Source organism: Haliotis asinina, chromosome 2, assembly GCF_037392515.1.
Source record: "Haliotis asinina isolate JCU_RB_2024 chromosome 2, JCU_Hal_asi_v2, whole genome shotgun sequence".
In the NCBI taxonomy this organism is placed as follows: Eukaryota; Metazoa; Mollusca; class Gastropoda; order Lepetellida; family Haliotidae; genus Haliotis; species Haliotis asinina.
The window spans coordinates 41,761,992-41,785,023 of NC_090281.1; the positions used below are offsets into that span (position 1 = coordinate 41,761,992).

At 39.8% G+C, this 23,032-nt stretch overlaps 2 protein-coding genes across 4 annotated transcripts in view; one reads left to right on the forward strand and one right to left on the reverse strand.

Moving 5' to 3' along the window:
* The window catches only part of LOC137273720 (cubilin-like), a 493,514-nt gene that overhangs the window by 18,389 nt on the left and 452,093 nt on the right, over positions 1-23,032 (forward strand). The window lies entirely within an intron of this gene.
* LOC137273715 (cubilin-like) overlaps positions 17,674-23,032 on the reverse strand; it is a 62,320-nt gene continuing 56,961 nt past the window's right edge. For all 3 annotated transcript variants that reach the window (XM_067806518.1, XM_067806517.1, XM_067806519.1), the window contains 5 exons: positions 22,516-22,611; positions 21,976-22,026; positions 21,110-21,358; positions 19,450-19,542; positions 17,674-18,844 (listed from right to left, as the gene is read on the reverse strand). In XM_067806518.1, coding sequence (XP_067662619.1) covers positions 19,451-19,542; positions 21,110-21,358; positions 21,976-22,026; positions 22,516-22,611 — 488 coding nt within the window. In that variant the 3' untranslated portion in view covers positions 17,674-18,844; position 19,450. The remainder of the gene's footprint in view (positions 18,845-19,449; positions 19,543-21,109; positions 21,359-21,975; positions 22,027-22,515; positions 22,612-23,032) is intronic.

Genomic DNA, 23,032 nt, shown 5'->3' on the forward strand with positions numbered 1-23,032 from the left:
AGAGAAGGATGCCGTTTACGTCAATCACGCTGGTCCCGGAGACTCTCCAAAAATGTAACGAGACACTAGAAATGTGTTTCACGTGGTATACATATGTGGCAAAGTAAACCCTTATCTTCAGCATGACTGGCGAACACTTCAACCACCAGGCCATGACACCGCCCGTTATTCATTTATCCCAGGAATAGCATATATCGGTAGGTTACGTCAAACATCACAGGTTATGTCACCTAGGATTTCAACATGTAGGAAATATTACTCAATTGTGTCGTTCTGTTGATACAAAACATAGATTCAACCAAAGGACCATATGTAAAAGTATCAAGGTGCTCATATCATTACATATACATGTATTTGTTTCCCCTTCAGGAAGGGGTAGGGGTGGGGGATGGGGTGGGGGGCGATTTATGGTGCTACTTTGCTTGAAATCATAGTCAGTCATTCAGTCTTCAGTTTTTGTAACCGTGGAGTGTCACGTAATCCTCCATTATTTAATAATGTGAGTTGCGTGAATTCGTAATGACACCTTACGAGGTAATAAAATGAAAGTCATGCTGGAACTGTGATTGAAACATTTTGGCGACCATCAGTCAAGATCAATGCTGTACACTGTCTTTACCACACGGTGAGTCATCTACAGTTTCACATCACTGAAAATATGAAAGGACGACACAAATTCACGAATTACAGTTTCGGCTTCTGATGGAACATACTCGAACAATTGAAAGGAATTTCTAGTGAGTGAGTTTAGTTTTACGACGCTTTTTAGCAATGTTCCAGCTAAATGGCGGGGGACACCAGAAATAGGCTTGACAAATTGTACCCATGGGGGGAATGGAACCCGGGTCTTCGACGTGACCAGCGAACTTTTTAACAACTAGGCTACCCCACCGCCCCGGAATTTCTAGTAAGATTAATAGTAGCATAAATGTATTCGTGATTTTCACATGCTAGCATTCTGACGTGGTCCTGTTTCGATTTTCACTTACAAGTCACAAATATTTTCTAACGTGTCTCTAATGATAATTGGAGTCTGACAGATTACTTCACAGTATTGGCATTAAACAGTTCGCACCAGAACAAGTTGATTCATAAGGTGGCTATGTTTCTGTTGTTTTGGTGTCTTATGTCACATGTGTGCTAGAAACACATATGTTTAATTTTTAACAGAACGGGAGCTTCCAATATCTCTTTGCTCAATATTCAGTTTTCTCTACTGCGTTCAAACAAAAGCATATTGCAGTAATCAAGTCTGAATGTTGCAAAGACATGAGGAAGGGATTTGACATCTCTTTGGTCCATGTGTCGAGGTATTTCACCAATGTTCCTGATGGGGTAGTAAGCTGTTCTACACACCATACTGTCATGCTTCTCAAGGGTCAGTTCGGAAAAAAAAGATTCCAAGAGTTCTAGCAGAGACAAATATCATTAATCGTTGTGGAATGGACAGTTGTCTGTCAAAATGTTGACCAATATGAAAATGTTTTTCTACGAAAGAGCAGAAAAATTATTCAAGGATAACTGTAAGTCATATTGGAAGCAAGTTTTAATGTGATAGTACTGAGATTCGTCTCTATGTTGAGCAGAGATGCCTTTAATGTATGTTAATATGTCCTGTCTCATATTGTTCAGGCTTCAATTCATACATATACTTTCCCGAAAAAGAAACCCGATTTGTATTTGAAAAATCTGTTATAATTACCAAGTGTGTTAAACAAATCGCGAAAATGTGTCACAAAAGTGTTGATAACATGATTTTACACAAGCGCACAAGTGAACAATCGATTTTACCTGAAAATGTTGATTTTTATGAGATGTCTAAGAGGATTAGAAAGGCATTACCACAATGCAACAGAAATCACCGTCCAGTTGAAACTGTGCAGCAAAGAGTATTCACTGTCTGGCAATAAAAATCCAGATTACTTTCAGAAATTGGCATTCGTTTTGAAGGGGTTTCAAAGTCAAATCAGTACGTCGTGCCTTGACTCTGCGACACGGAACATCGTCATTGAAAACAATGCATGCTGGAGATAAAAAAATCAATCTTCTTTTGCCAGATTTCTGAATGCTAGTCTGAGCAAGATATCATGGCTTGCAGCTCGTTGACACCACACAGGTATAGCAAATTACCGTTGAACAAGCAGACCTCGAGTTACCACTGCGGTCCAAGATCGGTACATCCGGGTTCTATGTGATGGTACTGCCACCTGGAAGAGCACAGCAGACAAGGTACCTGGACGATATCCGGTCAAACTGTATGGAAGAGGTTGAACAAGATTGATCTGAGAGCCAGGAAACCCGACGTCAGGGTCGTGCTACGTAGTCACCATCGCGCTCAGTGTCTCCCGTTCGTAAAAGTATCCACCTGGTTGTATAGACATTGCCTTCTTCTAAACTGGTGTATAATTTCATGCACTAAAGTCTATTTGTGGGCGAGGTATACATGTTTGAAATTACATTTTCGCAACAGATTTCTCGTCTATGCGCTTCTTTTTTGGAAAGTATATTATCTCAGTTATTTGAATTCCGCGGTGCCTCCGAGTATCAATGCAAAGCCTTGTATATAAACATCATCACAAGCGGTATCTGCGGCATGACCAACCGACAGGGAGGCATGGTCAGTTCATCTCAAACGTTCGTTGTTTTAGCCCCTTGTAATACGTAGGTTATTTCCCGGAGTTTTCTTTAATCCCTTTAATCCCTTTCTTTAAACCACTGGTAGCGGACCATTGTCACGATTATTTACATTCACTGACTCATTTCATTTTTAGTTTTTTCGTGTTTGACAAAATGGCACACAAATGTCATTGCCTTCAGTCTAGCGACATAAATCCCTTTGAAACAGTTTGCAAGTGTCCCTGCCTTGTCATGCTTTATAAGAAATAATAATCACTAATGATGTCTGTCGAATCCATTATCGGATGACACCTGTCATCTTCACGACCTGGTATACTGCATCTGTAGGAAACGAAATGATAAATGGGTTACAGTCTGAAATGAATAGCGTATGATCATTACGTCCATTATCATGCAGGTAAATGTGTCCCACTTCTACCAAATCTAACATACCAACCTCATAACATTCACAGTTATAGCCGAAAGCATGAGACAACACCTGACTGGCTTGTCCAATAGAAGGTTTTTCCCATTCCACACTAACAAGCCGTCAATCTGCACGTATTCGTGAGGAAAGACTGATGAGAGTTCCCTTCGCACTTGTCTGGTTGTAGAAAGTACACAGGGCGCAGTAGTCTGTCATGCAATGATTGAAGTGATGTCATTCGTTATGGCTCGCACAAAAACATGGAGTTATCATTAATCAGACAAACATGTTTGAATTTTCTTTACGAAGATATGCAGTAAACATGTTTACTATTACATCGACAAGATACATAAACGAGAAGAATATCAACATTATGGCTTCCGTTATGTTCTAACATTAAGTTTTAGCGTACGGAGTGTTGAGTCAATGAAGAAACGATTTATTCCGAGACTAAATTACTAATTGAGTTTTCTCAGACTCACAGTGTTCTGGTTATTGTGTTGGTTCGAATGGTTGGCCGACACCATAAGACTGGCGTGAATCTGGCCTTGTATCAACATCTGGACATCACCTCACTCCGAGCTGACCAGTCCTGCGATATTCCCTTAATCGTGTAACTGCCTGAAAGTGGGAAAACTGAGATCGTAGTGTCTATTTTGCCTCTATTATTTTTTAAGGCACTATTCCTAGACAGTATCTCTGGAGCACAATTAAGTTCAGCACTGAGTCATGCGTTTGTACTCTTTAACATCCCTTTTAATATAGCACGCATAACCATTAATGGTGGGTGTTGTTTATTGACAAATTTAGACGAAACACAATACTTACATAAAATGCGTATTACTTTCCTGTCCACGTGGCACGCCTCTCGACTAGTACAGACAAAGGTATACTGAAATTAGTTCACATAGTTATCCAAGCGATAATCCGGAATAATGTATTGTTGAAATGCTTCCGGATGGTTTCACCCAAAGTCGTTTCAACTCAATCGTTTTACCTGGGTTGTTTCATTCCAAACTAGGTCAATTCACCCCACATTAGGGGTTGTAGTGTTTTCACATCAATCACATCAATGCTACTGTATCTGTGTTCAGATGGCACATGAGACTTAATCTACACATGTTATTTTATCTCATCTCATCACGCATTCCGGGTCGTTTCATACCAAGTAGTTAAATTTTGAATCCTAGTTTGGCAGTGTTTCATTAGGCTCTCACGAGTCTGATATCGGTGTTTGGAGGAACACAAACAAAAACATTATGCTGCAGTAAGAAGACTTTTTGTTGTGAAGAAAGTATACATGTATATCTGTTATCAACAGGATTGTTGAAATGACATGTAAATTATGTTTGATGTTCTGCAGGTGAAAGAAGCAGCCCGTGCAGATGTGTTTCGACTTGCAATGCAGATAGTGGAGGAGGCGTGTTCTGAACATATCAGTGACAGTGGCTTTAGACTCACGCAACCGAAGCTTCTTAAACGACAAGCTAACAGATACAGACAAGCAGACCGTCCACATGTACCAGCAGCCACCGACAAGATGTTTGAGGTAATACTACTGGAAATATTGATATCACGCTCTACTATGTTAACATTATAAAATCAATATTTTTAGATTATGTGCTTTGAGCATGGACAACATGGACAGCGTGGATACCGGCACATTACAAATATTTTGCGATGATGTGTTCTCTGTGTTCCAGCATGCTGACAGGACCAATAATGATGTAGAAGGGTGGCACAGGCGGCTATACAAGAGGTGTGATGGTGCTAGATTGCCATGGTATGTTCTTGTGTCACTCTTTCATTTGATTCCAGCTTCACTGCCGAGTTCATGGGTAAGCGAAGGTGTGACCGGAAACTTTCTTACGAAATACATACCAATATGAACATGCAACATGACATGTAAGGATGTGCGTCTGTTGTGAACAACGTGACTGATAGAAACAACGGCATATTGGCCATGGAAGTGAACATGACGTCTAGAAAAAACATTCTTGTCGCAGTTTGCGGTGAAAGCTTCGTATTTCAGAGTGACAACGCTTGTGCAAAACGTGTCTAACTGACTTACAATGCAGCAGCAACACCACTATGTCATGGCCAGCCAGTTTACCTAGCTAGGCCAACATCACCTCGTATGGACCCAGAGAGTCTGGAATCGAGTCGTCTTTAGCGGTGAATCCAGGTTTACCCTCAGATTTGCGGACAGCAGGCATAGAGTCTGGGGACGACGTCGTGAACGGTATGCCCGATGTTCTGTACAGGAAGTCGACAGATTTGGGGGCGGAAGTTTGCATGGGGTGCTTTCTGTGCGAACAACCGTTCCCGACTTCTGGTCATCCGTGGAAACCTCACAGCTGCTGCATACCGCGACCAGATACTCACCCCTGAACTTGTTGCTTTCATGGCGGCTCATGGCCCAGGTCTACAGTTTAGCATGTTAACGCTCGGTCGCATACCGCGATGTTGACACGAAATTTCCTTCAAAACGCTGGAATCAACTTCTTGGACTGACCATCGAGGTCCCCTGACCTTAATCCAATAGAGCACGTTTGGGATGCACTTGGGAGAAGGCTTCGTTGTCTTAGGAACCAGCAGAATTCCTCAGAATTTACAGGAACGTGGCGCTGAACCACGTGTTCCCAAGCATCAGGCAGTAGATGAGGAGACGGTGTTTGCCTGAATGCGGCCATACACAAAATTGAACTGAGAAATTTCGAATTTTTATTCTTGTGACTTGACATTCTGTATACCCATGTTTTGGAACGGCGGTGTAGCCTAATAGAACTGATTGTGGCACTGTAAGTGTATCGAGTACGTCACACACATCTCAGCAATGAAATGATAACAATTTAACCATCTTACCCTCTCTTGTTCTTTTATACTGCCCTGGAGAAAGAATGTGAAGTTTCCTTTTTTGACTCAGTATATATATTGATATTTGTGTACAAATATAATAGTCCAGTTTTGATAAAGAGTATTAAACAAACAGTCCTGATGGACATTGTCAGCAAGTTGTAAATATAACATTGAGAAATGTGGATAGATTTTTCGCTTCTCTGAGATTTTTTGTTGAAATCAGTCTGTTAGATTTTGTAAAATTTGGCGAGACATAATAATAACTATTAATCGGCCTCGGATTTAAGTAAAGAGTGAAACTTGTCACCAACAGCAGGTGAGCTACACAATTGAGAAAAAAACGTTCTTCCCTTGGAATTGCTAGATATAGCCCTGTTTCGATCGGCCTCTTACCATTATTTATTTTTAAACCTAAAATTGGTATACAAATTGATACAAGAAGGTAGAGGTACTTTTGAAAATTTAGCTTTTCCTTAAAAGTCTGTAGTATACGTTTTTTAGTTTAATTTCTAACAAACATGACTGATGGAATTCATGTTAGTGTTAGACGTTAGTCGTATTAGCCAACGAAGCAAGCCATGATGTTGAGCAGATTGATGGGTGTTCAAAAATATACGAGAAGCCACATTTACTGAGAAGTGACTTGATACAGGAAAACCACATGCTATGTTGTATGAGTTGTTTCAAACGCATTTAGAAGTTGGTGGAATGAAACTAAATATGCTTTATGGTTCAACTTCTTTACTATACAAGGTCACAACGTTTCGAGTCAGTTCACAGTCTCTTTTTCACCTGAAGAAGAGACTAGGAACTGACTCGAACCGTTGTGACATTGTTTAGTTTCACATGCTATGTTGTACAGTGTCTTTAATATTTATGGGCATGAAAGAATAAAGAACCTGGGAAAGTTTACGCCATTGCACACTGCTTGCAAGTTTATGCCTGATGGAAATTACTGTTTTATTAATAGCTATGTGCATTGGCTATTTTCCTAATTCACTGTAAATCAGGTATAAAGGCGTAGAGGTTTCGAGATCAAACACCAATTTTAGAAAGTTTAGGTAAACTCTTTCAACAGCAACAGGATTTCCATGATCGTATTCCTCACAACCATACAACAGTATCAGAACAACCATAACGTCGAAAGCTGATAACAGATAATCGACTGGTAAAGTAACATGTTCTCTCTTTTCTAATAGAGAGAACATTGCTTACGTAGCACTTCCTGACAGATACATGTATTGGAAAGCTTTCATAAGCCGCCCGTTTCTATAAGACTTTATTGCAAGATATGTGTAACTGTCTACTGTATTAAAATATTCATCTCCGAATTTAAATGACGTTTTTGCATGTTTTTCGGGGCTTTTTGAAATTTAGTTTACATTTCTTAACTACATCGTACGAATTGGTGAGACACGTTTGTACATCATCTAGGTTATCATTTAAGAGGAGAGTATCATCAGCATCTAACAATGACGTGGAAGTGATGAGAAGGGCAATATTAGCTGTGGTAATAGTTTCAATACTGAGACCCTTAGAGTCATTATCTGTTAGAAAGTCATCAGGATCATTTATCAACTATGAGAACAGCATTGTCTCAAGATTTTCTTCCTGCCTAACACTTGAGTTGTAAAGGAAGACGTCAGATGTATCACCGTCGACAGAACCCCCTGATTTAATCTGCTGATACGTATTTTCAATAAGTCTCATAAATCGTCCCTTTGTCCCACTTTTACGTAGTTTAAACCAGAGACCAGCTCTCCACACGGTGTGAAAAACCTTAGTGAAATCAATAAATGCACAACATAACTTTTTCTTCGGCTTCCTCAGAATTTGAGTTAACACGTGTAACACAAAAAAATATATATAATCGGTGGTTGAGAAGCCTTTACGGAATCCAGCTTGAGACGAATTGAGAATAATACTGACCTCCAGGTAATGCATTAACCTTGTATTCATGCTGCTGCCGAACAACATAGCAAAACAGCTTAAGATAGTGATTGGGCGATGGGAGTTTGGTTCCATATGGTCACATTGATACGGACCATGCTAAGCCGTAAGAGCGAATGTTGGCCAATCGTGGCGGAATGGCATATTGTCATCAAGTCATCTCAGACTATCAAGTTCTGACAGAATGTTGTTATCGTTCCTGGTTTGTTTATTGTCCGTTGATTCTTAGCTGCTCTTGTGAATCTTTTGCCATCAGTTGATATCTATTCGAGTTTCCGTGAACATCTTTTGAGTGGATTAACCATATTTTATTTGAAGAGAGTATTAAACCAGACATTTACCCTTCGTCCCCCTTTGTATGTGTATCCAATGCTCAATACATGGTGAGGATATGGACGTAGCAAGAGATGCTCAAAACTATATTTTGGTGAGAAATGTCTCATATATTGAATGTCAAAAATGGTGTCTGAGAGGGTAAGACTTTAAGTGCTGACGATTTGGTGCCTGACTCTCACAGTGCGGGTTCGAAACCCAGATATCTTTCAACAAAACAAATGTAGTAGAATATGTACTTTAGTGAGAAAGTGTAATCCCGAATATAACACGTGCTACAACCACTCAAATCTGGAACACTGATGCGCTTAACATTACAATTTGTTAGTCTATTATTGCTCAATCCTATTAATTTTCATCTTATTAATCGTGTTTACATATGTTCCACCATTCTCTTGCATCATTCCATGATTTGCAATTTCAATAAATGAAAATGTAATGAGACTAACATGTGTTGATTAACTTTTTGTGAGGAGAATACATCTAAGTGAACATGTGTGCCTAACATCAGTGGTTCATTATGTTGAATATTGCCGTACCAAATGATTATAACACCACAGACAGTCGAGTTGTACCCATACTGTCTGCTAAATCGGAGCGAATGTGAAGGACACCTTCAAATATATTTCGAGAATGATTACAAACTGCAGGAATCAAACTATCAGCAAACACCTTTAGCGTCACATTGCCACGACATCTGAGCTTACAATAATGGTGACACGCATGTTCATTATATGGTAAGAATCATGGCATATAGGAAGTGTTGAGGTTGTCACAGTGTCACTGTGATTTGCCTGAAATCTCAGAATAAAAAGAATCAACTGAAACGTCGAATCGTTGTCCTTCAAATATATTTTCATATGACCACATACTGAGTGAATCCTGAGTGGCGACATTAACTTTGCAACTGAGCAGTCAATCTCAATTTCTAATCTGCAGTTTTGCCTTTCTCAGTTGTTTACCAGGTCAATGGCATGCAGTCTTTGTGTGCTGTGTTCAGTCACTCCAATAGCTATTTCAGTGCAAAGATCTGTCGAAAAGACAGACGATAGTTCCCATGATTGTTCCTAAGATGTTAACGTAGTTTTAATGCAACATTGCAGTGTACGTTCTTGTAAAATGTGATGTTTTTATTCTCGTCCAAAACACATGAATTGGTTTGATACTCCACATGAAAATAATAGAATACTAAATCACATCATCATTGCTGCGAAGAGACACATTCAGATATGCAGTAGTGGGACTATGCTTCCAAACCTAACTCTCTATATAAAACTCTTAAAGAAATATCGTTGGTGAAAAATCATGTATCAACAAACATCAACACATATGAATAAAATAAATAATTTCAGTCACAAATGGGGCCTCCCAACTGCAGTACCTAGGTAACTGTACATTGTTCTGACTTGTACCTGACATTATCTATACATTATCAGTTTAAGAATTTATGCATATATATGAATATGTTAATGTGCTGATCACGACTTACAGAAGTACGTCCTTGGTGAGCTCATCCTGCCACACAATCTGCTGGTACCAGTCAGTCCCAAGAACCTGGTCTCCACGTAGTCATAGCTACATGACCTACTCAGACTGTAGGATGCGGAGTTGTAGTACGTTCTCTGAATGTCAAACTGAGAGTATGTGAGATTGAACCTGTATAGACCCTCTGTTGGAGGTCTGATGATATAGGTGCATTTCAGATTACTTCTGTAGAGACCTGCACTGTAGATGCGACTCCTTATTGCACCATTGGAATCAGTAAACAGCTAATCAAAAATATCTGAAATTGCACATTGGAAACTCCAATAACGAGATAAATCATCCCTTCAAAAGGAGAATGCTGCTTAGTGTTATGTCGATACTGATTACTCAGACAGTTCCGATTACTTCTGTAACGACCTATACTGTAAACGGGACTCCTCATTATGTCAATGGAATCAGTAAACATCGATCTGACTGATGTTTTAGGAAGCGCCATAAAAATCAACCATGTGGCCATAATGGAACCTGTCTTAAGTTGCACACGAGCAAGGTCTCGCTGCGCACATGAAAAGACACTTTCTCCGGTGTCCGCGCGCATGAGACCTTCTTCAGATATGTGACTGTTCCAATCAGAGTCGATTCTTCGTGATGAGACACGTGCCATAATAAATCGTAGAAAAATTGTGAACGATTTCCTTTCATTTTCCACACTTACACCACTTCTTGGTGATCCTAAACTGCCATTTATACTTGTCTGTGAGAGCACTATTTTTGCTCGCACCGTTAACGTCTTTGATTTCCTGTCATGAAAGGAATTATTTTAGGCGCGAAATTCACAACACATACTACCAGATGTATTCAGATTCCTTCTAACTGTCCATTCGGACATACACTTTGATCAGCTTTTCGCCAAACTGCTGTGAAGCTGCACATACGACACATACGCTCGTCATGTCACAATCTCAAATGTATACTTTGAGAAGACTTTTAAAAGTATGGACCGAAAAGCTGATACCTCTGGAAATGATTCATCACTGAGTGTTTCCATTCCATTGATTTAAATTGTCAAAAGTGCTTAAACCTAGAAGAAATCTCTGCGTCGATTGTACAATGGTTACAATCTCACGAGTATATACTTTTTCAGTAGTATTACTGCTGTACGATGATGTTTCAAACATATCGAAGACATTCAAAGAAATACCCGACAAAACCTGTGCATACAGGGATATGTTCTGACACATAAACAAAGGACCGATGAATCTCGTATATAGCCTCAGGAATGTATTTCAGCATATCAACAAAGGCCGGATAAGAATGATAAACACGTACAGGAATGTTTTCTGTTTTCTGATATGAACAAAGGCCCAAATAAAACTCATCTATACACACAGGGATGATTTCTGACACATAGAGAAAAGCCAGATGAAACGCATATATAGCCAGATGAAACGCCTGTATATATAGGGCACTGTTTTCACATCTAGTTGGAGGAAATGAAATTTTCAGGTCAATGTTACCAGCTGTGTGTTCATATTGAACCGTGGACAAGATATTTCATGGACTGCACATGCCATCCTACATTCTATCACATTTGTTTGTGGGATGACGTACTATTATAGAAGATCAAGGATACGCTTTGTAACATTTAAAATACAAAAGACTGCAAGAGTGTGGTGTGATAATCATGCTATGTGCAGTTATGAGTTGTTTGTCTGGTTTTGCGAACATCGGAGGTGTTCTCTATGTGAGTCAGACGATGCTTACAACTTTCACAAGCTCACTCCAGGAGGTAATATGTAATGAAGCAGTTCATTATACGACTGAACTTGTATGTTTTTGGTTTGAACTTATAAAGGCTTAACAGACAGGTTGAAGACATGCTCTGTTTTCATAGAGTAAACGTAACGTATTCGGTCCAGTGTGATATTGCCACGATTTGTCAAACATTCATTCATTCTTTCATTCCCAGTTTTACACTACTGATAAGTTGACCGTGAATCAGTTTCTGCAAGAACCATTGTGAATCCAACAACAAAAAATCCACAAAAAAACCCCAATGAATTGTGTTGTGATTAACAACTGTATTCGAAAATTAACGAAATTCACAAATCAGTGTAAGGTCACTCACAATTTTAAGTCACCCCACTGACGTGTTTAATGTGAAAAAGCCGCTCTCATTTCTGGCCATCGCATTTTGTGGATGTTTTATTTGTTGGGAGGTGATTACTTAACGTACTTAATGTTGACCCTCACATTTGCAAACAGGATGAGAAAGCTTGTCAGTCAGCTTGCCCATTACCACACACCGTCCACTGCCTTTCAACACAGAGAGCGCCTTAGAAACATGCATTCCAGCACCTGTATGAGGCAAATAGGATATAGTATAAAATAAGGGACGTAATGTGTGTTATCTATTGCAAAAGTTAGTGCTCGTGCATTGACTACAAATGCCCAATATAAAGATCACATTTTACTATCCAAGTTAAGTTAAACCCCAACTGTATTCAAAATGACATATGGTTATGATGTTTCCCAATGAACGATCGCAGGATATATTCAGCCAACTACGATTTGAAATACCAAGAACAAAGGGGGGCTACTTACTGATACAAGGTCAGTCTTAGTCGCATGTTTTATTTCTTTGTCATGTATGGGAATCACCATATATCGCTGCTGTAAATATTGCAAACGTTAAACTAAAACGCGTGCTTAAAACAAGCACTGAATAGTCATAAGGTGGTGTTGCACGTGATTCCGTTGAAAGTATTTTCGAAAAAGTAAAGTTTTAGAGGATGGGAGAGCGTCAGTTGGCAAACCTGTGTGGTCTCTGTTAGTGAATCACGAGGTATTGCAACATCTATGAGCAGCATTGTATCTCGGAGAAACATTATATCCGACATAAAAATACTCAACAATATCCTTATTGATATATGTACATATTTTAGTGGTTTGCATAGACGTGTTATTGCAGGTTGAATTCAATTTTAGTAGTTTCTCCCATTGGTCCATTGCCACTATAACGGTTCAGTGAACATCGGGGTAATTCCCCCTGTAAATCCCATATATGTGTACTTCACATTCTCTAAACATCATCCCAACCCAAGTCCGCCTCATGTATATGAACCAGTAAATACATTACAAGGTGTATAAACAGAAAGCACGTAAAGAATTCTTACAAGTGTAATGACGAAACCGTTATCACAAAACCCGAGACGATTTGGATTAAAATAGACGAGTTTTATTACTGGTTGATGTTAGTTGTCAGTGCTGGGATATTTCTTTGTTCGATGACTAACCTTCTTAATATCACTGTAAGTTTCTATAATAGAGAGGGAGCTCAAGAAGACCCGAGTTAGAAATGATCTTCGGTAACTCATGCTTGTCGCAAAAGTCGTTCAACGGGATCAGGTGCCCAGACTGGCTGACTTGGTTGACACTTGTCCATTTGCTTAGTTTGATACTCATGCTGTTGATCACTGGAATGTCTTGTTCTGACTCGATCCACTGTAATGTGAACAATTTAGTATTAACCAAAGGCATATGTAAAACGCATGTATAACACGCTACATACTCATCAAGAACATACATATCCTTTTACGCTGTAAATATCTTCACTCTAACTTCACTAGAACATGTTCTATACGTTTACAGCGGCCATAAATGTTCCGAGTGGCGCACTGGGATTCGAACAACGGACAATCTGATTCGAATTTGGAGGTCTTGTCCACATGACCAAAGAGCCTCACAGTAGGGTACCTAGACTTATTTTGCTCAAATGTGATGTGTACGTGCTCAGCCCTACGTTGGTCGAGAATGTTGCAGCCATAAAATTTCGAACAACGGATCTTCTGATCCGGAGTCGCCCCGTCCACGTGACCCCGTCAGCAATGTAAGGATGCCATTTGTTTTCGGTTCCACGCCCTGCTACACGTATCACCTCTTTTTCTGAGAGCTTATGCAATAAGCATATGTCTTGATATATATTAAAAGCTATACTACACAATGTAATGTGTATGTTTACATTTACTTGTCTGTTTGATGAGTCACGCTGCTTTCGGCCATATCCACCTACACTTTTGTGCATTAAGTTAACGTTGACTTGGGAAGATGAAAATTTCGTAAGATGCAATATGTTTCTGTTCATTACGTCTCATTTTTAAACGCTGGATCGTATGATGTGAAGTTTCACCCACTAACGGATGACGCATGACACGACCTTTGTTGTAGTCTGTTTGAGGCCTCTCTATGTCTCTCACATACATATAATCACAGTTAAGACAAGTAACGTATAGTCACCAGACAAACGGGATATTATAACAGACATGCAATTTAGATGGCAAATTGTTACAGCAAGAGTGGAAATGTAAGAAATCAGTGACGAACAATAGACTGGGAACCAGCAACCTATCTGCCGTGTACTGTTTCATAGTGACAAATCTGTTACTTCACTATTCAGTCAATATATTTATCACGCTGCACCGAAAGCCTATCCTCTTATGCACTCATGTAACATGTATGCTCAATGAGGTGCACATACACGTTACACACGTGTTCAGCCCGTGTGCATTCCCTTGCGCCAGTGTGTGACATCTAGGCAGCAATGTTTGAGTCCCAGCTCCCTACTGGACAAATCGACACTAATCAATACAAGTATGGTGAGAAAGGATTAGTCGCAGGATTATCGACCTGTTCACCATAATTATTCGCACAAGGTTCCACTTTGGTATTGGAGCCTAATCACAGCACGAAATGCAAACCGTGACTTATCGAGATAAATATACTGAACATCAAATTCAACATTTGATTTTAACTACACGACATACACGTGAACGCCTTTATGGATTTCATTTTTTGGAAAACGTTTCTTTTTCTGTTCAGTATACCACCAATGTTAAACTGTCCGCTAATGTTAATATTTCGAATATTTATAATGTTGCTATACTTTTTGGTCTAATGAAAGTGTTAAAATTCACAATAGAATGTCAATGCGTTCTCCTTTGGCAACTTAGATAGCTAGTGGCTATCACAAGGACACGAAAGGTGTAAAGTAAATTCGCTTCTAACACCTAATTATTTATTTGCTACATTACGATATTCACATTTCATTCTAACAAAATTCCGGTGACAGTTAGGTAAGGAATTGTTTTGACACCAGCATTATATTACAAACTATGAAAGTTTTAGAATAAACACGCCACGTCATAGGACGAAGATGATTTTTGTCTCTAACCAATACCCGTGGAGATCCCCGGTGGGAAAATATGCGACGATTCAGTAGCTATATGGGCTCCTGACCTATGTACCAGGATGTAACAGTCAACAGTGAAGTCAACAGTTAAGTCTCTTTGTGTATGTGTTTGTGCAGGGAGAGAGGAGTTTCTCAGCACTTATAATAGTCAGGCAATTCCAAGAAATCAAGAAAAAGGACGCAATTCATACTTTTTTGTATTTGTCGTGAAAATGACACCTAGTCATGTGGCATCTACAGTATGTATTTTGTGTCATCTAGTGTGGAGGTGAAGTGTGTAGTGAGAAGTGTGTACTGTGGCGTCTATAGATTCTTTACGTAGTGTCTAATGCGTTGTTTGTAAAAATAGATGTAGATTAAGGCATGCAGTGTCTAGTGCGTTGTGTGTAGTGGGTAGTGTGCAGCCTGATGCATGCAGTTTGTAGAATGTAATGGATAGTCTGCAGTATGATGTAAATAACGTGTAGTGTGTAATGGGTAGTGTGCACTTTGCTGTATGCAATACGTAGTGTGTAATGGGTAGTGTGTAATTTGATGTATGCACTGTGTAGTTCGTAATGGGTACGGTGTAGTTTGATGCATGCAGTGTGTAGTGTGTAATGGGTAGTTTGTAGTTTGATGTAAGCAGTGTGCAGTGTGTTGTTTGCAACGGGTAGTGTGTAGTTTGATTCATGCAGTGTGTAGTGTGTAATGGGTAGTGTGCAGTTTGATGTATGCAGTATGTTGCTTGTAAAGGGTTGTGTGTAATTGGGTTGTGGATAGTACGATGTATACAGTGTGTAGTGTGCTGTGTGTAATGAGTAGTGGATAGTTTGACGTGTGCAGTGTGTAATGAGTAGAGTGCAGTTTGATGTATGTAGTGTCTAGTTCGTTATGTGTAATGGGTAGTGTTTAGTTTGATGTATGCAGTAGGTAGTGTGTAATGGGTAGTGCGTATTTTGATGTATTCAGAGCTTAGTTTGTCGCGTGTGTTGTGCAATGTGTAGAGTATTATCTGTCGGTCCACTAGATGTAGTGTCCTGTGTTTCCTTCGTTCCATTCCCTCCCTACCACCTCTTCCGCTACTACATTACTCGAGATTAACAGTGATTAACAAGACCTTTGGGGTTCTCTGTGAAAGACTGTAGTAGTATTATAGTAGTATTATGGCTTTAGGCAATCTGTTTAACTAACAGGTATGATAGGCAAATCCATTGAGCGTTTACAAGTGGGGCAGTTGCGTAAGAATACCATTTGATGTTTATTCAAGTGCGACGATGTTACTGGGTATATAAAGAGAAGACAGAAGACGTCGGGGAAGTACAGATGGGATATGGGCATGTGTGGTGTTGAACCAGTGCAAGTAGAGACAGTTCCATACGAAGGTGTTCAGCTCCTTGTCGAGATAGGTTTCGAGGACCATGACTTCTAGGTTATAATGGCGGAACGGTGTTGTAACATCTCAAGGTGATATTGCCATAAGCAATATACAGAAGGGAGATACCACTCCCCACTAAATATTAAAAGTAACTGGCATGTCGGGAACAATAATGGCAAATTATGACACACATGTACGTGTACCTTAGCTCGTAGGGTTTAATAACAAGCCAGATTGTGAAATCATAAATAGATATCTATTGTTCGGTGGATGAATGCACACACATACAGGAAAGCCTAACATCGTTGTCATCCTGAAGTTTGAAGTCGTTAGATATTATAGGTGTGTATGTAGAAACGGCTCAACATGTGTGACGCCAGGACGTACAACGTCTATGTCATTATGAAAGGTGTTGTGCGACTTGTAGAATGCCACGATGATTAGTTCGAATTCAAGGACAGAAAAGCAAGGAATGCTCATTGTATATTTGTAAGGTAAACTTGATGATTGTTCCTTGCTTCACTAGGTAATAAAAGTCTAAATGAACATAAAATTGAATTGGAACTTTTTCACATATAGTGAAACATGGGTAAAACTGCCATAAATAACACACAAATGTGTTCGATTCATCGGTGTTCATTTCAGTTGATACTGTTATTGCCTCACAACATATAGCTCTAAATGGCATAACAGCAGTTACCGTCAGATTTCGGTTTATATATATATGGTATTGTAGACGGATACTAAGTCTCTGAAAATGTATGACTGAAGGAAACATCTCCCTTCAAATTGCAAAAGGAGCCCAAGCTAAGCTTGACGACTCAAACCTGAGAAAAGACTTGCTTCAATTACAGATGTGTCTTTAAGCCAAGGTATCACCTTGCGGTTCATGAAAGTTGAAGTAGGGAGAAGTAGGCTGGAAAGAGAGGTGCATATAGTGGCTGTTACGTTGTTCGATGTTACCATGGTGTACCACGGTCAACACACCACAATTATGGTCTAATAGGGTTCACCACATTCAACCACCTTCAAACCACGGTAACAGTAGGGTCTTGGCATTCAAACTAACCTTAGAAATATTTTGAATACGTTGAAAATGTTTTGGTCTAACCACGACCAAATCTTTGGTTTATTGAAACTAAAGGTGAGGTCAAAACAAAGGTGATTTAGGTTGAACTACGTTTAAATACGACTGACCAAGTTAGTCGGTCAACTACGTGCGAGTCCGTAAGATATGACCGCCGTTTCACAGCAGGGTATGGCTGGCGCGGGACACTGTCACCTTTCAAGGACTGTGAGAAGACTAGCATGGCTATTGGGTATTTCTGATAAACAGTAAATATGATGATGAGTTCCAGTCTTTGTGTACACCAGCGTGAACACGGTAATGATACAGTGGACTGAAGCACGTATTTATTGTCAGAAACAATCACAACTGGGTCCTGCATCAACAAAAACAAAGTATCGGAATAATAACAGGAGCGAAATCCGACCGGATAATAATCTTCCATTAACAATGTCGTGAATACATCCAGCTCCATAACCGGCCTGTAATAGTGTAGCATTTTTTTCCAATTTTATCCAAATTGGTCAAGTGGTTAGCATGATTCTCAGGATGCAATGAATGAATGTGACCTCTGATATAAACATAGATTTGTCAAGTAATGATCATCTATATTTGTGTAACAAGGGAATTTGTAAAGTAACGATTTGAACACCTAAGAATTATTATTATGTTATAAGCACAGAAAAAACACCCATTCAATATTCGAAAATATGAAACACATAAAAGAAAATGTAAATAGTAAATAGCGACACATCAGTTTACATACTGTTGTACAACAAATATAAGCTGTGACAAAGAAAAAGCAAACTAAATTTCAGCCATTATAGACATGCGCAGTTCTGATTAAATATGGATAGTATCTACATGTCAGTTGTTACCAGTCTGGCTGACGGCGTGCGTCCTACCCTGACTGACTCATCAACACTCGTGAAAAACAACCTTGACTGACTGACAGACTCGTCTCATCAATACTCGTGAAATCATTCTGTATCATCAGTTGGTGAGTAAGTGACGTTTCAAGCCGCTTTTAGCAATATTCCAGCAATATGACGGCGCGGGACAGCAGAAATGGGCTTGACACATTGTACCCATTGGGGAATTGAACCCAGGTCTTCGGAGCGATGGCTGAACGCTTCGAGTACTCGGTCACCCCAACGTCCCCAATCATCAATGGATCGGTACTATTAATGTAAAACGTTATCACAATATAGAAACGCCACACTTCAACAGCCTGTAAACAACCGTTTTCTGGACAAGACATCCAGTGTTGGCCACTCAGGGAGGGGTCATTCCAACAAAAGTACAGCGAATTTACGGATTGGTTAAAAGTACATACAATATGTTTACTTGTCCGATGAACAACTGAATAAATTCTGCTGCTAACAAGAAAAGTGAAAGGTTAAAAAAGCTATTTCTAATATTTCTAAATCGCAAGTTGTGGTGATAACACCAGGAAAGTGGTGACTCCGGAAGCAACCATCAGACAGGAAATCTCATCCTTTCCTAAAAGAAAAAAAGATTGATGCATATTAAAACAAACCAAGATAAAGGTCTCAACCATTAATGTAAGTGATATAGAGACTGACTGGTGCTTTTTGCCATTTTAGCAATCCTTTTCAGATCTGTCAGGACATGTAAGATCAATATGGGAGGATTGCTGTTGGCTCTGTATACTTTAGATCGATTTACATTACTTACCGCGGGGTTTTGAAAACAAAGTATGACTGTAATTTAGATATTTAGATAATCTCTACATGATATGCATAATTATCAGCGTAACTACATGTACATATACCAAATTTTGATAACTACTCTAAAACAATAAATTTAAGCTTTTCATAAAAAAATTGTTCAGTGGGTCGCTGGTACTAGTTATATTCACTGTGTATATCTGCGGCATTGCTACGATTCGTTGTCACACTTCGACAAGTAATGTAAATTAGAACCGCTTCCATTTTTTTCAATAATGTAATACTGTCTATCTGCAATATTACGGAAATGTACAAAAGCAGTGACCCTTGTGGTCATCCAAAAGGACTCCTATTTCAGTTACTTTCTGTGGTAAGATACAGTATCACATTCACACAACACTTCAATCACTACCTTACCCTAGGCCACCTGAAAGTTGAGGTCAAAGCCTCTTCCAGTGATGCTGCCATCAGTTCTGAAGACCACCACAATGTCGCCACTGGTGTAGGGGACTACAACAGTTAAAACACGTTCACCTACACACGTTTCACACTAAACAGCTGATTTAATTAAAGCAACGTCATATTTGACTCGCTCCTTTGAAGCAGGGTTGACATTGTCCTGTCCGCATATACCAGCAGGCGAATGTGCCTTATTTGATGTATTGCCTTTTTAAAGGATGTAACACTTATCATTGTGACACACGCTTGAAGAGATATGGTGCTAAAATCAGTTCACAAAATCAGCATCGTGCCTCCATCATTGGTGTTGATGCACGTTTGACAATGACGACGTATAGAGGACATTAAGAGATTGAAAACCGCAATGTGTCCATGCCTGAACCAATGCTTGTTCGAATCCAGCTTAGCCAATGGGTAATCCTCGGTTTGACTTTAACGTCGGCCAGTTCTATCCCAAACATGCTCAAGAGGGGACGGGCCCGGAGAAACAGCAGACAAGGGGAATACAGGAATGTTCATTTGTCTCAGGAAATCTGTCACAACGACACGGGCATTATCTTGCTGATGCGTGAAGTTAGCCTCAGTCGTTGAATGAACGGCTGAACATAAGGCCCAATAATCTCATCTCTGTATCGCCGTCAGATTGCCACTGACAATGACAAGTTGTGTCATACCATGTAATGTGATGACACCCCATACCATAACGCTTTAACTACAAAACCGACGTGGAGCAGCGCACGCGTCAGCGTACCACCGTCTGCATACATTCGTCCTGCTATCTACCAAGACCTGCCTGTCGATGAATTTGGAACAAATTTGGGCGTATTGCAGGCCGTCGGGACAGGATGTTGTGCTCCCGCAACTGATTGGAGCTCAGTCCAGCGACGTCTCTGCAGAGACGCGGCCGTGCTTTGAGGGACACCAAATTGTCTGGCCAAGTATTTTTTAAACTTTCCACTCTTCAGGACACTGCAGTCAAACTGGCAGTCAGGAATCGATTCCTTAGATAGGTCAGCCCAATGTGGTTGTGTTGCTGACATGTAGTCACGCGTGGATGGCCGGTCCGAAGCAAAGCTCTCGTGTTGCCATAATGTTGCAAACGTCTCTATAGAGATGAGGCCGTGTTTTGAGACTTTCTACTCTTCAGGACACTTCACACAGACGATGATTTTCGGTAAGACGTGACATGGCGTAGGTTAGGTTGACATTAACGTCATGTTTTCCATACAATTCAAAGGTTGGAGAATAATGAATCGTTCTTCAGTTCTCAATGTGGTGTGTGAACTTCGGGTGTGAAAAAGTATGCAAACTGTGAGTATGTTCAATGTGCACAAAGTGCACGTGCCATGCACGATGTATAACATCAAATTTGCTCCATGTTTATTTACGGTTATTTTCATAACTTTTCAAATAACTTTCATTTCATGCAATTTTATGCTATGCACAGTTACCTTTTTCCGTTTAGCATTACAAGGGTGAGGTTAAACAGTCATTCTTTACAATGTACACACGCACGACCTTCCTCATTTTACTCTGTTAGCAAAGCAAATGCATTTACAGATAAGATCTGCAAGTACAAAAGTAAAATAAATTCCGTACTCAGAAACGAACTACGTACAGTTTAGAGTGAGGCCTGCTCTGTTGCGTCCACAGTACTTGGCAGAGTCGACTCCATTCACCCGGAACACTAGAGAGTCGTAGGAGCAGGAGGACTGATTCTCGATGTCGAAGTCTGTGAAGGTGACGTTGAACGTCTGTCCCGTCCCTGGCCTGATGGTCACCTGGCATCGTACGTTGTTGCCGTATGTGGAGGTGGCTGGGTAGTAGATGCGACCAGTGGAAGACGTCACGGTAGTGCCACAAATACCTGGACAAAAGCGTTCATTGGATGAAAACGTCAATGAAAGCTTAAATTACGGTACACGTATTTTTATGCCTTTTCTTATTTTTTATATAGCAATGACCATAGACAAAGAAGAGTAGAGTATAACCTTAGGTGATCATAAACACGTGACTATTCCGTGACGTTTTAAGCTGTGCTCTATACTATAGGTCAAGTCAAGAATAAAGCACACACGTTACAGTACTTATTTTTATTACTTTTTACTAGGGTCGGATTAACAGGATCGGATGGTCAGACTTGGTCGACACATGTCATTGTATCCAAATTGCACAGATCGATGCTCGTGTTGTTGATAACTGGATTGTCTGGTCCAGACACGATTATTTACAGGCGGCCATCATATAGCTGGCATACAACTAAACTCACCCACTCACTCTTTCATTATAAGATTGCAACGGTGACAGCTGCAACAAATTAACTGATTCTGCCAGCAGAGATTCAGTAAATAAATTCAGCAAGAGCTACATGCACTTTGTACTGTACTAATCTTGCAATCTTTAGAGGAGACCTTTAGAACAAGCTACTTTACTCAGACTCAGATGATCACGACCTGAGGGCACATTATCAAGTTCATCACTCACCGTTGTTTGAAGGAACTGTGCTGGGAGGGATGGTGCTTGCTGCAGTAATGACTGAAATTTACACGAGCAATTTAAACTTCTTCTTCACTTTGTCGACGAAAATCTTTACTTTATAGCACTGACCAAATACTTAAGAAACAAAAGTTATGAGGAGAAGCAATTTCAAGATGAAAATAAACAAAGAGTGGCGCCATATCTTTTCTTGAATTACTAGGATTTCACATTGATGGCATTACTTTACAGGAGGTCATGTCTATCAAGTACATTCGGTAGAGAAAACCGATAGTTATGAAACAGTAGTGTACAAAGGTGTATGTCCATACTGCATATAGTACAAAATATCAAATGAAATGAAAATGAACGCGGGAAAAGAGAACGTATATGTTATGCTGGAAAGCACTAAGTCTACAGCATAACTTCAATTCAATTCAAACAAGGTTTTAAATTAACACAATCATTTTCTGACAAGGAGAGTCTTTGGTGGACAGTAGGAAATGAGTTCAAATACAGAGTGGTGTCAGAATACAGCCTGGTACATACCGTTGCTGATCTGGAAGGTGGCTTCGAAGCCACGGCGGGTGACTGATCCGTCAGTGTAGAAGGTGACACGGTACTGGCTGTACATAGTGTCAGTATCTGGAATTGTACACAGGATACATAACAAAGTGGTATCAAATGCAAACCATCTTTACAACCAGGGTAGATTGTGATGAATATTTAAGATGACAATTGATACCAATGATGGTTCACGTGTATCGATGAAAGGAAAATTTACCGTTGTATACTTATTAATTTCAAGGCATTTCATGGGCAACATAAGCGATGCGGTTTCTGCTTCATGGGTTGGCACTAACGATGTACTGTTTCCTCAAAGGTTGATAATATGACTTGATCGGATGTGCGTTGCATAGTTAACGCTAAATGACATTGCTGTACCTTACCATTGCAAATGATGTTTTTGTTAATAATTCAAAATGACGCCTGTGGAGTTATTTTTGTTCAGAAACATAACATCTACCGTTCACCTTCAGCATACTCTACCATGCACACCACTTAT